At 36.5% G+C, this 15,589-nt stretch overlaps 2 protein-coding genes across 2 annotated transcripts; one reads left to right on the top strand and one right to left on the bottom strand.

Moving 5' to 3' along the window:
* Positions 1–3,184: 3,184 nt before the first annotated feature.
* On the top strand, positions 3,185–6,543 carry LOC140885137 (receptor-like protein kinase FERONIA). The gene has a single exon (XM_073292071.1). It carries the CDS (start codon positions 3,648–3,650, stop codon positions 6,282–6,284), a length of 2,637 nt encoding a protein of 878 aa, XP_073148172.1. The 5' UTR covers positions 3,185–3,647; the 3' UTR covers positions 6,285–6,543.
* A 618-nt stretch (positions 6,544–7,161) lies between these two features.
* On the bottom strand, positions 7,162–12,059 carry LOC140885138 (splicing factor Cactin-like). Its single transcript, XM_073292072.1, has 14 exons — positions 11,900–12,059; positions 11,157–11,244; positions 10,975–11,066; positions 10,578–10,677; positions 10,235–10,306; positions 10,021–10,083; positions 9,756–9,896; positions 9,512–9,607; positions 9,145–9,429; positions 8,936–9,071; positions 8,706–8,845; positions 8,033–8,200; positions 7,665–7,931; positions 7,162–7,515 (listed from the first exon to the last, which is right to left on the bottom strand). The coding sequence occupies exons 2-14, from the start codon at positions 11,220–11,222 to the stop codon at positions 7,396–7,398; spliced, it is 1,746 nt and encodes a 581-aa protein (XP_073148173.1). The 5' UTR covers positions 11,223–11,244; positions 11,900–12,059; the 3' UTR covers positions 7,162–7,395.
* Positions 12,060–15,589: the final 3,530 nt, after the last annotated feature.

Genomic DNA, 15,589 nt, shown 5'->3' with positions numbered 1-15,589 from the left:
GTTATTCCGAAGGTAGATTCTCCCATGGTTGAAGAAAAGAACGTCACAAGGTTCCCTCAATCGTCAGAAATGACATTTGATCAGAGACCTACCTCCATCGGGCTGCCTGTAACTCCGGATTACGACCGAGCTAGCGCAGAACAATCCCTTGATATGACATGCCAAGTCATGTTGGTTTCCTCCCCTCCCAGTGTGCCCTGCTTCGATTTTAATGACAACGGCTCAAAAACCCCTAAAGAGAGCATCTTTGATCCATTTGCTCCTGTTCATGACAAGTTCACGCTAGCTCCTCGCTGTAGAAAATACAGGGAAGAATCGATAAACAATATCGTGAGGCGGCTCAACTTCTCTAGCACCACAAATTTGGTAGGTTGGAATCAGGAAGCCTACAATGATACCTTATCTGAGGAAGAACAGATGCTCGATATTGTGTATAGCGACCTACTGGATGTTATTATTTCGGAGCGGACCAGGGAATTTGCTTCCGAATCCATGTCCCAGGTTTCGGATTCAGATGGATTTTGCACCCCTAAATTTGCAGCACGCCTTACCGGAATCGCTGAAACATGTCCCAGGGCTCCAAAGAAGTCCATCAATAAGTTTAGAAACATTGACAAGAAATTATGCAGAAAGCTTGAATATTAACTTCTGTTCTTTGCGGGAATTCAGAAACTTCACGGAGTGTGATAAGAATCTAGCTCATACTGACTCAGATTCATGTACTTGTATCTCGGTATCTTCTTATCTAATTAACATCATAGCATCTTTTGAACTTTTTTTGTTGGACGGTTCTACTTTGTATTATTTACTCCATTCGTGTTTGCTACATGGCAACTAAATGTGAGACAACTGTTAAATTAATCGGGTAGTAGAAGAGTTGTACATGATGAATCTTCATTTGATATTATGTTTCCATTTTCCTACAGGCACTTAGGATGTGTTGTCTTCCCCTTCCCCCTATGTTGGCGTCTTAATAAGTATTGCAAAAGTATGGCGGGTGCAATTTTCTGGTTTCTGTAGAGATTAATAAGTAGGCACAAGGACACATGGCTTGATGGTAAATAAGTTGCCATAAAAAAAGGGAATGCAAAGTCATGTTTGGACAGGATATATATCTAATTTCTTCGTGCTTTTGAAACAAAATTTGCTACAGTAGGTAAATGTGAATGTGAAACAATGGGAATCTGATATAAAGTTGAATGTGAAACAATGTAAATCTGATATGTTCTTAACCAAGTACAGTGTGCTTATTCATGTGTACAGTTTGACTGTTGAGGAGGTGTCTATACTTCAACGACTGATTGTAATTTGTACACAGATGTATTATGAATAGAATGCCTACAAATCTATATATCCGGAGAAACTCCAAATTAATGAATATATATTTGATTACCATAGATTTTGTCTATAGAACTTAGTAGGAGGCAGGATAAAAATGCAGAATGATGTGATTTATTTGAGTGAATTGGAGCCTGAAATGAAACCAGCAGCACCAAGTGTAAGATTTGATCTGGCACCGAGAAAGGTATTTAAGCCAATGCACCTCTGGTACTTCCCCTCCAACCTAATTTTTATATCAGCGGAGCTTTCGCTCTTCCCACAACATCCTGATATCTGGAAATCACAGCTGGGATTTAACAATCGAATAAAACGAGAACATGTTTGCTAAAGAACCATTACAAGATGGCGAGCACACCAGGAATTCTGTTATTCGAGTGACAATCGAGCAACTGGAGCATGTATGATCGATTAGAGGGAATCCAATTCATGTTATAATGATGGTGTCTGTCTATTAGCAGGCCTTGAAAAGCAAAGAAGGCGGTGGATCGATGCGATGTTCAAGGTTAGAACTCTGATAAGATGCCTCTATGTGTTATCGCGCAACACAGTGATTATAAACGAAAAATGCAAATATATTGGAAGTCATAGTGTTGCATGATTTGATGACCACTCCAGAGAATGGTATCCTTCTACTACTGACATGTAAAGGTTGAATTGTGGATCATTTTGGGGCACAGATCTCAGACCCGGTTCCCGCTTGTGTACGTTACTTTTATACTAGATAAAAACTAGCTTGTGATACAATTAAATCTAAAATGGTAAAAAATTTACATCAATAATAATTAAAATGAAGTATCTGTAAAATGCATGTAAAAAACTATAAAAGTACATGTACAGAAAAAACAGAAAAGGTTCCTTTTTCTATTTATTTTTATTATTTCCCGCTGGATCACATGATGGCAAACCGAATCATTTACTTATTTCATATTTTTGGATAATATTTCATTAAATTCATAGCCATAAAGAGGGTTGATTGTACCTAAAAAAAGATCACAAGTCGGGTCGGTCGTAAGACTTGTCTTCATTAGAATCATTATTGAATATTGATTGATACTTATGGAAGAAAGCATGAAAGCTATCTGGATCGTTCTCTGTCTATATTTAGAATAGGAAAAAAAATATTAACAAGTCTTTCGATGAACACTTTCGTCTACATAAAAATAAAATTTATTTTTAAAATATTTCTCAATAATTAATATTTATTAAACTTTATTCGTGTATAGTGATTGAAGTGACATGTCAAACGAAATTTACACATACAACCTCTTACTTAAGCTAAACTAACGTTTCAAATCCAAAATTTACCAAACACATATCAATGTCTCAATCTCTTGTACATGTATTGTATATCATAAAATGCAGCACACCTCTGAATTTATTTGACACCGATAATAGCTAACACAAAATCTAAAGATTTAAAATTGATTTCGACATGTGATGTTCATAAAACATACGATTTTGACGAACAAACTAAAATTAAATGGTTGGATCGAGTGTGATATATGACCACTAAGCATCTCATGCCCGAGTGAAGAAGACAGCTGACCAAATTGGATTTGGGCCCACCCGACAACCCATGCTGGTGGATCCATCACCGCCTCACTTCGTACGGCTGTCAACCATAGTATTCCAATTCAATTTAAACAATTGTTGGGTATGTTTCCGGTTTGATTTAATCCCGCACGAGTTAATGGTCACTAATTCATGTGAGATGGGTTCGTTCGGGGTTAAATATATATATTTTTTTTAAAAAAGAAAAATTTAAACGAATTTTTTTATTATTATTATATAAAAAAGTAAGAGGGATTATATGAATAAATAATTATCATACATTAATGCATTCTTGAAGGGCTTATCGGTTATAAATATCTGAGGTGAACTTAAAATTTTCTTCTTCCCTTGTGTCTGAAACGTTTTGGTTTCTGGTTTTCTATACGCATCTGCTGCTCAATTCTTGTCAAAATTTCATCTTTGTTTTTAAAAAATAAAATTTGGGTTTTGATACTCAGCCTCATTGAGTTGGTGGTCGATTTCAACCAGCTCCAGATCGCAGTATTCAGCTGGAATTACACTCTTTTCTCTCGTGGGTTTTTTTGTCTTTGTGAATTTTATCAAAGATGGAGTTGTGCTGTTGAATATGAATCTTGTTTGAATTTTGGAACTTGAGGTGATCATCATTGTCTTCAAGGTTCTGGGACATTAATTATTTGTGGTTTTGCTTGTATCTTTCATTACCATTTCGGGAAACAATGATGTTCTTTAATTTCGTGTTTTCGGATGATATCTTGTATTAAAATCATACATCTATGAGAAACCACAGTAACTGTTGGCCGGTATCGGCTTTTAGTCTGCTGCTGCTGGCATTTGTAGTTTCTGCAGTTGATTATGTGCCGACGGAGAAGATTTTCTTGAACTGTGGAGGCCCCCCTGACGCCACCGATTCGGATGGTCGAAAATGGACATCAGATATTGGCTCAAAGTTTGTCTTGTCAAGCAGCAACTCTTTAACGGCCTCTGCTGCCATCCAAAGACCCTCTGTACCCCAAGTACCTTACATGACGGCTCGAATTTTCCACTCCAATTTCACCTACAGTTTCCCAGTGGCATCCGGGCGTAAGTTCCTTCGTTTGTATTTCTATCCAGCTTCTTATAATGGATTAGATGCTTCCCATGGAGTTTTCTCCGTGACTTCTGGTCCCTATACTCTTTTGAAGAACTTCAATGTTTCTCAAACAACAGAAGCTCTGAATTATGATTATATGATGAAGGAATTCTCTCTTAATGCCCCGTCTGAATGGTTGAATGTAACATTTGTACCATCCCAAAATGCTTCCAACTCGTACGCTTTCGTGAATGGTATTGAGATTGTTTCACATCCTGATATGTATAGTACAGACGGGAGAGTAACTGTTGTTGGGCAATCCACTGGGTTCAATATTGACAACAGTACAGCACTTGAGAATGTTTATCGGCTGAATGTGGGTGGAAACGACATTTCGCCTTCTCATGATACTGGTCTCCAGAGGTCATGGCATGATGATTCCTATTACATATTCAGCGCGGCTCGCGGAGTTACAGAGGCCCCTGATCCAAATGTGACGGTAAGCTATCCTTCGGGATCGCCTAGCTATATTGCCCCGCTTGATGTGTACTCCACTTTGAGGTCGATGGGTCCAAATGCCTCTGTTAATCAGAATTATAACCTGACATGGATGTTCAGCATTGACTCTGGCTTCTCATATCTAGTTAGACTCCACTTCTGCGAGGTATCAGACTTCGTTACCAAAGTAAACCAGAGAGTTTTCAGTATCTTCATGAATAATCAGACTGCAGTAAACGACGCAGATGTGATTGCTTGGGCGGGAAGCAATGGTATCCCTGTTCACAAGGACTTTGTGGTGTTTGTTCCAACTGGGCCGCCTCAACAGGATCTCTGGCTTGATCTACACCCTTACACTCTCTCAAAGCCCCAACTATATGATGCCATCTTGAATGGACTTGAAATTTTTAAGATAAATGGTAGCAATGGGAATCTTGCTGGCCCTAATCCAGCCCCCCGTCCGCAGCCTCTAGTTGACACCAGCCAATCATCGGGATCTGATCAATCAAAAAATCACAAAGCCATTATTGGAGGAGCAGTTGGAGGTGGACTTGTTACACTCCTTGTTGCTGGTTTGATCGCATGCATCGTTTCCCACCGATGTCATATGCACAAAAAGGATCCCAGCACTAGTGATGGCTGGCTTCCTTTGTCTTTGTATGGAAATTCACATTCTTCTGGTTCAGCCAAGACAACAACCACAGGAAGCCATTCCTCCTCACGGCCTTCGAACCTCTGTCGTCATTTTTCATTTGCTGAAATCAAAGCTGCCACTAATGACTTTGATGAAGCTCTTCTTCTTGGTGTAGGAGGCTTTGGCAAAGTTTATCGAGGTGAGATTGATGGCGAAGCAAAAGTTGCAATTAAGCGAGGGAACCCACTTTCTGGGCAGGGAGTGCATGAATTCCAAACTGAGATTGAAATGCTCTCAAAACTTCGCCATCGCCACCTGGTATCTCTGATAGGGTATTGCGAAGAGAATTGTGAAATGGTACTTGTATATGATTACATGGCTTATGGAACTCTGCGGGAGCATCTTTACAAAACTCAGAATCCCCCATTGCCGTGGAAGCAGAGGCTTGAGATTTGTATCGGTGCTGCACGTGGTTTGCATTATCTGCACACTGGTGCCAAGCACACCATTATCCACCGCGATGTCAAGACCACAAACATCCTCTTGGACGAGAAGTGGGTTGCAAAGGTTTCAGATTTTGGCCTGTCAAAAACAGGTCCATCACTGGATCATACCCATGTCAGCACAGTGGTGAAGGGTAGCTTTGGTTATCTGGACCCAGAATATTTCAGACGGCAACAACTGACTGACAAATCTGATGTTTACTCGTATGGAGTTGTACTTTTCGAAATCTTATGCGCTAGGCCGGTGTTAAACCCAACACTTCCAAAAGAACAAGTTAGCTTGGCTGAGTGGGCGTTGCATTGCCATAAGAAGGGCATGCTTGACGAAATCATTGACCCTTATCTCAAGGGGAAGATCGCGCCAGAATGCTTTAAGAAAGTAGCTGAGACAGCAGTGAAGTGTGTGTCTGATGTTGGGATTGATAGGCCTTCAATGGGTGATGTGTTGTGGAACCTTGAGTTTGCTTTGCAACTTCAGGAGAGTGCAGAGGAAAGTGGCAGTGGTGTTAGCCTTGGAGACATAGAATCGTTTGAAGTTAAGAAAGATTCAGATTCATCTCCTATGGGTTTTGATGATTCAAATAGTAGCAGCGGTGGCCAAGGATTGTCAACAAGCATCGGGGGCCGCAGCCTTGCGAGCCAAGACTCAGATGGGTTGACTCCAAGTGCAGTCTTTTCCCAGATAATGAATCCAGAAGGGCGGTAACCGTAACACGGATACGTATAGGCTCACACGTTATGTTTATGAATCCTTTCAATATCTAGCTGGTAATGGCTAATGGTGCACTGCTATATTATTCCTATGACCAACAGAAAGTAGTACTTTTATGTATCTTATATTTTGCTCAAACCGTCAACCTTCTATCATATAAGTTCTAACTATTCCTGGCTAGTGTCGAAGATGCGCGAAAATCAGTGATTTCATTAATTTTTATCTGTGTTTTACCTGGTGTAGAGTACTAGTAGGAGCCTCTGCCTACTCTTTGTTCCTTTTGATAAATACAAAAAATATTCTCTTGATAATATGGTCCTGCTACGGTTTGAGCTTTGAACCAAACACTTCTTCGTGGTGTGGAATGAAATTAAGTACCATGGCTGATGCTGTGGCAATCGACCGTCGTTGTCGTAGGGGGAAAAAGTATTTCTTGTTGGTTAAAATTTGTGTCAAACACTTAAAAATATATTCTTGTTTAGAAGATAAAATTAGTTTTGGCTAGAACATGAAAAGTGTCCAATAAACATGGTACGGGGTGGGGTGTATGTTACATAAATTTCACAGAAACATATTTTAATTATTTCTCACGAATTATATATAGCTTGGTCAATAATATAGCCTTTACGATGTTATTGTCATCGCTTTTATTTTGAAACCTTGACTATGTTATTATGTTAAGTTGCTTGCGGTCTCCATTCTAGTAGTTTCCCAAGATTAGCGTACCGTGTTTCTTGCTCCTCTATTGAATAATTTCACTCTTGATGATTACATTTAATTGCTGGCAAGCTTTGTAAATTGTCCATCATCGTATGTTTAAATCAATTTTTATTGATGAGATGAGATCAATCACGATTAAAGACCATTTCGATATATCGCATGAATAATCCTACCATCTATCATCTTCAATATTCTACAAAAGAAGCACAACCAATTGAGTAACATTTTGTATGGCGTAGAACTCCAACGCTGATGTTAGTTAATTAAGCTGTCGTTAATCTTGAACATCTAAATCTAAATTACTAAAAAGGATGGCAATCTTTCGTGAAACTCAACTTTTTTTACATTTATAAGAGCACAAGAGAATATCAAGGAAGAACTTTCATCACCGACGATACCGGTAGCGCTTGAAGTTGAAGTAGACATGTAAGATTCCCCGCTCAAATGTACATTTGAACCCCTTCTTGTGCGAGTACTCCCATTCTTTATTGACAATACGGAATGCCTGTACAAGATAAGAAGTTGAGAGGATTTTTCAGCCAAAAATTTTATCAAAGCAAGATTAAAAACATCCACACCAGAAAAAGAGGTAGGGGAAGAGAGAGAGAGAGAGAGAGAGAGAGAGAGAGAGAGAGAGAGAGAGCAATGACGTACAATATCTTCATAAGGGGGTCCCGCATGAAACCTAATGATACAAGTCTCGCTGCTATCTCCGTCTTTCTCGATGGTGTAAGTTGGAGCTTTTATTTTGTCAACAAGATCTGGGTAAAAAATATTGAACTTATATCCCTGCACTACCTTGGGGGGAGGATTGTCATGATCATAATGAGTTTGGTTGTATTTGTTCCACTCGTAGCCAGTGTGGACGCGATTAAAATATTTTGGCTTTCTTGGACGGTATTTATCATGCCACCAGTACACCTGTGATCCCATTCATATCGATCTATAAGCATGGTGATGATAAATGAGGAGATTTTCTATATTTCCACTAAACACAGGGAAGGACATACACAAGGCCATACCTGGGAATCAAGGTTAATTTCATTATTTGAGCCAAATACAGCATCACCTTCCTCGGTGGCTCCCATGGCTCTCAAGGCTTTGTTCTCCAAGTTATCCACAGGAGGAGCTGGCCTTAAAGCAAGTTCATGGATACGCCTCTCTTCCTTTACAGCAATACGTTTCTTCTCCTGTACATAAATGTGCCCATGAATGGTTAGCTCATCCATCTTGATGTAGACATACCTCACATGTTTCTTGCATGAAACATGTTTAACCACATTCCACTAACGACTAAGTTAGATATTGAGATTAGTGATGAAACGAAAACATATTTGTTTATTAAGAAAAAAGTACCAAATTAAAGAAACCAAGCCGGAAAATTCACCAACCACATTGGAAAAAAAGCAAGCACTTCAGATTTTCGGCAACGGAAAACACGCACAAATGTGAGAGAGTGTTTATAAAGATTGGACCTTTTTTTTTAATAACGGACTGGACACATTAAGTTTTGAATCCTGACTATATCTCTTCAGAATTTTATCATTTCTCTCGTCTTTTAAAAGTAAAAGGTGTTCTGTTTGCGAAAAATAGTGCAACCAAAGAAGAAGGAATTATTTTCTCTGTTACTTCTAATTACATATCAAACAAATAAAAACATAGCAGCGACTATTATTAGGGCCTGTAGTGACGTACCAGAATAATTCTGTCCTCTTCAGGGTCAATCATATCTTCGGTCTCATCACCATGCATCAACTGTGGGGAATATGCTCCTTCTGCTTCTTCCTCTTGGATCTCATCATCCATCAAGGGTTTTGGAGAAAGAATTTCAGAATCTATAAATCGTAGGAACAATCAGTTGATAACTGAATGTCTAGAGAGTAGAGATCTAGTAATGCAGCTGCAAAGAGTGCAAAGTTGCATACCATTTACATCTGGATGGAAATCCTGCTCATCCTGCGGTGGACTTCCATCCGTTTCTTCATTTTTAACCCCTGCTGGTGCTTCAAGTCGCTCCAAATGCTTGTGCAGCATTTTGACATGAATTTCTTTCAGACAAGCCTGCAGTTGCATGTATACTGTAAGGTTTCTCAGTTCTTCAAATCAGAGACTTTGATGTAGATGTGAGAATTACCTTTGCTTTGTAAATATGGAGACGTTTAATAATGGCTTCCCAATACTCCACCACCTTGGCAGTCCCAGATCGCATTTGAGACTCAATTTGGGATTGAAGGGCCTGTAATTCACCATAGGTTTTTCCTTGCAAAAGATTCTTAACATCTGCTTCAATGCTCGCATGCAAACCCCTTTCTTCACCTGTAATCTCAGTTGGTAGTTGCTCTCCTCGCACTCTGGCACGCTCTAGGGCATCCCTTTTATTAGCTTCAGCTATTTCCCATTCACAAACAACCAGAAGTGCCTGTTCTTGCAACAAATTGGGAGCATAAACGTGCACATCAATAATTAAAGTAAAAAAAATTCACACCAGAAAGGAATAATACCTCCCAATATTGAATATGGGTAGGAGTAGCTCGGTCTAAATCAAGGTGCATCTTAATGTCTTCATGAAGCTCTTCCATTTCTTTTACAGTCAAACCCTGGATATTACACATATCAATCAGTCAATCAAATATCAATTTATTGTTTAGAGAATATTATCAGGAACCAATAGGCTCCCGCTCCTCAAAATTTAAGCCTGAACCATAAGTTCCAAAAAATAGAAGAAGTAAATAAATAAAATCCTACCTTGAAAACCATGTATGGTTCATTTAGCTCTATCTCAAAATCATCTGAAGGATCAAGATGTTTGGTGAGTATATCAATTGGTTTATTGCGACCTTCACGTATCCGAATCTCTGACCGAAATTTGCTTTGCTCAAAATGAAACTGTAAATCAAACATGTTGGCAGGTCATTAGCAACTCAAAAACGCAATTTGCCCAACGATTTCATAACAAAGGCAATGAAAAAAATTCACTTTTAAGTTTTAACACTAGAAGTGTGCAGTGTACCTCTTCTTCTTTCTTCTCCCAGTCATGAAACTCAGCTCGAGCACGCTCTCTTGCCAGCAGTGCCTGCAGAGGAAAGGTTGTTTCCATTCAAAACATGTAGGAATATAACATACACGTGCCCAATTACGAGAATTCGCAGCAAAACTGCTAATAAAACTACATAAACCAAATAGTAGGAAAGGCCATATAAAAAAAATCAATGAAAGAAACCTACCATCTCTTCCTCGCGTTGCGCTTTCTCGACAGCCCTTTCCTCCCTTCTTTTTTTGACCTTTTCAATCTCAGCCTATAATAAACGAAAGATAATAAATAAACATCGTCTTCCAGGAGAACAATGTGCTTATAATAATACCACTTTATCGAGAGTAAAACCAGCACAACTGTCAGAGGTAAATACAACAAAATAAAAAAAACAGGGGAAGCTAGCAGTAAAGATTAATGATACAACCCTTTTTATAATTATAATACCTCTTAAATCAGCAACTGCTATTTGAATTTACCATGCAAAAGCTTGAGAACAAGAAGAAATTTAACAAAACTGGCATTGATAAAATTACCATTCTCTCTCTTTGCCTTTTCTTCTCCGCTTTGATGGAGAACTCATCTAATGGCATTCCTTGATTTATGTCGCGCTCAATCTTCTTTCGCCATACAAATCTAAAATAAAAACATCCCAAATATGCAATTAATGCTGAAGTGTAAAAAGATTCGTACTTCTAATGCTTACTACATCAATCTTGACCTCAGATTTTTAAAAAAATAAAAAGATCGGAAAAGCAGGTTCTCTTTCTTAAATGCTGACTTTCAAAATTTTCAACAGAATAATTGATGCGCTTGATTTTTTTATTCATCAGTAAACAGTTGAGACCTCAATTATAATAGAGTTGCACAATTATGATAGAGTAGCACATGTGCAGGAAACAGACAGATATAGAGCGGGAGAAATAAACTCACGTTTCGTTTAGATTAGAATCACCAAAAGGATTTGACTCATTGGAATATCCAGAGATGGTCTGGGACTTCAATTTTTCAGAAACTCTCACAGCCTATCCATGAGATGAAGCAGGAGTAAATACATAAAGAAGTTAAGGTAAATAAGCTTAGGAAAAAAAAAAAAGGTTTCTTTTAGAAAATACCTTTTTCTGCGCCTTTTTGGCTAGGTATTCATCAATTTCCTTCTTTGAAATTTTCCTCGACCCCATGCCTTTGTCTCTTCCGCAAACACTGCATTTTTGTATATATAGAATAAGCTTTCTCCTCTATTGAGCCACATAAATCAATATATTCGGTCATGTGAACATCTCATATGGAATAAAGAGTGGACCGTTAGATCTAGCCCAGCATCGACAAATCCGTATAACTCATAAAAGTCCAAATCGTAAGATATTTATCATCCCATCAAGTGCAATGTATTTCATTCATTCACTACACAGATACGTAAGTACATGCAATTAAGTTCTACTACCACGCTTTAGAATAATCCCAGTACTTAACCATGATTAAAAACAACGGGTCGTAGCAGTTGAATCATAAATTTTGAAGTCTGATTCCTTCATGCCCTGGATCGAAATCAATTGTTCTGTAGATGCAACTAGAAAGTGATTCAAAATATAGATGTAGACCTAAAAACCATTCAACAACCGAATCGATACAACAATTAACAAGACACAAACGAAGAGAAAGCCAATAAAAATCTCATACATCATCGATACAACTAGTCGATCAATTAATAAAAGAAAAAACCTAAACACCATTCAACAACCGAATCGGATTCGATTGAATTGCATCAAATAGTAAATAATGAAGAAACCCAAAAAGGAAAAAAAGAAAAACAAAGCAATCACACGTCCTACAAAAAAAATCAAGGATTTACAGATACCTGGTCGTCGACGGACAAGATGATGACGTAAACAACCTCCGATTGCACAATTCACTTCACGAGAATATGAGCGAAAATATGGAATAATTCTGTAAAATCTTATGTTTATAGATTCAGATAATTTTCCTGGGAGCCAGTTTGGTGTGAGGGTTTAAGGTGAGATTGATTTTATATTCTCGATTAGAAAAAACCTCCATGAATTGTGTGTGCACATTTACAAATATGCCCTCCGTTAAAACCCACAAAATCCATTTGAATTTGTTACAGTTGAGAACTGAGAACTGAGAACTGAGAACTGAGAAGGACGAGAGCTAAGGCAATATAATTTTGAAAAAAAGGACGAGAGCTAAGGAAATATATGGATATAATTTTTAATTTTTTCGATATTTATTGGGAATTTTTTTTTGCCAAGTAATTTTATGATATATTTTTTATGATGTGATTTTTATGGTACATTTTGACAAATCGATGTTTTTAGCTATAAATAATCAAAGTTTAGCTATAAATAATCAAAGTGAAATATATTGATAAATCGACAAGATTTTAGCTATAAAAAATAAAATTATATTTTTTTGAATTCAAAAAATAAAATTATTTTAAAATTCAGGTTTGTGTCAAATAATAATGATTGTGCCTACAGTAAAGTTTTAAAATATTTATTTAGTTGTAATTTTTTCGATGATATATAATTGGTACCGACAAAATTACATGTTTTTTTAAAAAAATAAAATTGGTTTTATTTTGGAAAAAGTAAAAATTATGTTTCTAGAATTGAATATATAACTTAAATTTTTAAATATATGTTTCGCAATGTAAACTATTAATAAATTTTAATCATTCTGTATGTTATTAATAATATTTGTAGTTATTTTAAGTTTATTTAAAATAAAATTTTAAGAGAGATTATTAAATTAATTTTAATAAAGAAACTCCGTAATATTTTTTTTGTTTAATGAACATCCAAAAATTTTTAATTATTTTTATAATGATTTTGGGAATATTTTATTAAATAATATAAGATGAGGGCATTTTGGTAATTGCAATACAATTCATAAAAATAATCCATTATTTTAAAATCATACCAAACACTATATAATTTATCACACTATAACATTTTTCATAATCTTTCATTTTTTTATCATTTCTTTTACACATCCTTAACTTATCACATCACAATGAACCAAGGGGCGGGTCTAACTGTGTTTGGGCCAATGGGTTAGGACATGAAATGAGATCAACAAGTTTCATCGGACACCGTTTGGTTTGAGTGATAGGATAAGTAATTCATAGATAAGTAATATAATGTAAATTAAAAATAAATAATAAAAAATAGTTAATACATTATTTGATTTGATGGATAGATTATAATTTATTTGATTTAATTGATGTAAAATTATTAATTAATAAATAGATAAATAATATGGCGAAAATAAGGCAAAATTGATTGGGATAAGTTATACATAAATTAATAATACATCAAACCAAAAAATACCCTATTATCTGTTAATAATTTTAAATAAAATACAATATAATTCAATTTGATTTGTGTGTTCCGATAATAGATTTTATCTCCAACAACGACCAATATTAATCAAATCAATTAGAAAAAAATTGTACAAGCTTATAACACGTATGTCGATGCACTAGCTAGTATATATATATATAAAGGGTGACATAATTTTTTTATTTAGGAATTATTCCATTTTTATTTTTATTGTTTCAGATCGCATAAAATAAATTAGAATATACATAATGTTTTATTTTTAGGAATCTAAATCAATTTTCAAATTTCAAAGTTTTTTTTTGAAAAAATAAACACAACATTCATTCGGTCTTTTGTTTGCATCGATCGGGATTCTCATTCAATACTGCTTGTTTAGTGTGGTTTACCTGACTAACGTAATTTGCAGGCTATTGCGTTAGTCCGGGGGTTTATCCAGTACACACCGAAAGTAGCGGCTGCATGTTCCCACGTCACAAAAAAAAAAAAGAAATTCATAGTTAGCCTAACAAGATTGTGTAAATTTTTGCCCAATAGATTTGGGAAAACTTGTAATTTATGACATGTCAATCCATTCTTTCCAACAATTTGCAAGAATCTACAAATGCATAAAAAGGGAATCCATTTTCGGCTCTATCCGTATATATAGTTGAAAGAGTTGATGTCCCGCTAGCCAAGTTGTGGCTAAGGGCTTTGAGAGTCTCTTATTGTAAACAATCTTTGTTTAATGTAATTTACATTCATTAATGACATTTTCTTTATCTTTCTTCATAATGTTATATTGTGATATAATATTATTGTTTTAATAAAGACCTTGAATATACTATAGTGTAAGTAAGATGAGATAGTGAATAAAGAGAGATCACTATCATGAAACACATTTTATAGTCACTGTATATTCTAAACAGTTCTTAGTCAATTGAGCCGTCCGCAAATAAGGATAAGGATCGCTCGAGATTGAGACTAGCATTTGCGATGCCTAGTATCACGTTTCATTGGTATGGAACATAGAGATGTTCGAAGCATGCAAATGGATATTCATATGATGGATGATTGAACTACCCTATTCGGACTATCCAAGTGGTTTTCATTTATTGAGTGGATAAGTCCGCGGTATTGGTTGTACACCATTAGTCCTTACTACTTGAAATATCATGGAGACTCTATATGCTAGTACTATACTTTGACTCGTTTACCGACTCTATGAGGGTCATCAGGTGTCGGGATTGGCTACATTTACGACACATATAGGAGTCGATGCTTTTTTGTCAAGGATTCACCACACGCTTGCGAGTGTGGATATCCTATGGGATTTGAGGAGATATTAGTGTGACAAATCTCTGGCCAGAGTACTCGATGTGATTTAGGTTACTTGGTTTCCTAGTAGCACATGCGATGTCACTATTTGATCTTCAAGATGCACTGCATAGTTATCGAATCTCGAACAACTCTCGATGTACCAATGGTTGTTGATTCGATCGGGATATTTGGATGAAGGGACCGTACTGTACGCTAACCAAAACCTACTGGTTCTTGCAGGAACTATCAGTGATACCTAGGGAATCATGGGGCGATGTTGCTAGGCGCTCTTACCATGATTCGATGGGTAAGTCGAAAATTGTTGTTCCGAGTCACAAGGAGTTGTGAGCCCACAGCTAGTTGTATCCCTGAACCATTGAGGGTCACACAAGTAATGGATTACTAATCCCCCGTTGAGATAGTTAAATTTAAAGAGTTAAATTTAGCGAAAGAGAAGTTGGACTTCTTAACTAAAGGGAGTGGAATTTCCTAAAATGACATAGAGATGGGAATTTTTGGAAATCACTGAATTCGGATTCAGAAAAATTATCTTGACTTTAAAAGGTGCAGAAATGGTTTCTGTGCACATTGGTGAAATCGGTTTATCAATCGGAGTCAAGATGAATTGTATATTAATTTCTATAATAACATGCTTGGCTTGTTGGGCTTAAGTTATGGATAATGGGCCCTAAGGAGTTAGTGTCCTATTAGACATATAACTTAATCCAGTACAGAAATTATATATAGTAGATGGTGCAGTTTTCGAAAATCACTAATTGATTGTCTTGCAATTTTCGAAAATACTGCAACACACACATCTACAGTTTTTGAAATATCCTAGAACAGTTCTAAGGAGATTTTTGAATTCTGTCTCCTTTTTGAGAGAAAAT

The sequence above is a fragment of the Henckelia pumila genome, chromosome 2 (assembly GCF_033568475.1).
Source record: "Henckelia pumila isolate YLH828 chromosome 2, ASM3356847v2, whole genome shotgun sequence".
NCBI lineage: Eukaryota > Viridiplantae > Streptophyta > Magnoliopsida > Lamiales > Gesneriaceae > Henckelia > Henckelia pumila.
This window is presented reverse-complemented; position numbering and strand designations above follow the sequence as displayed.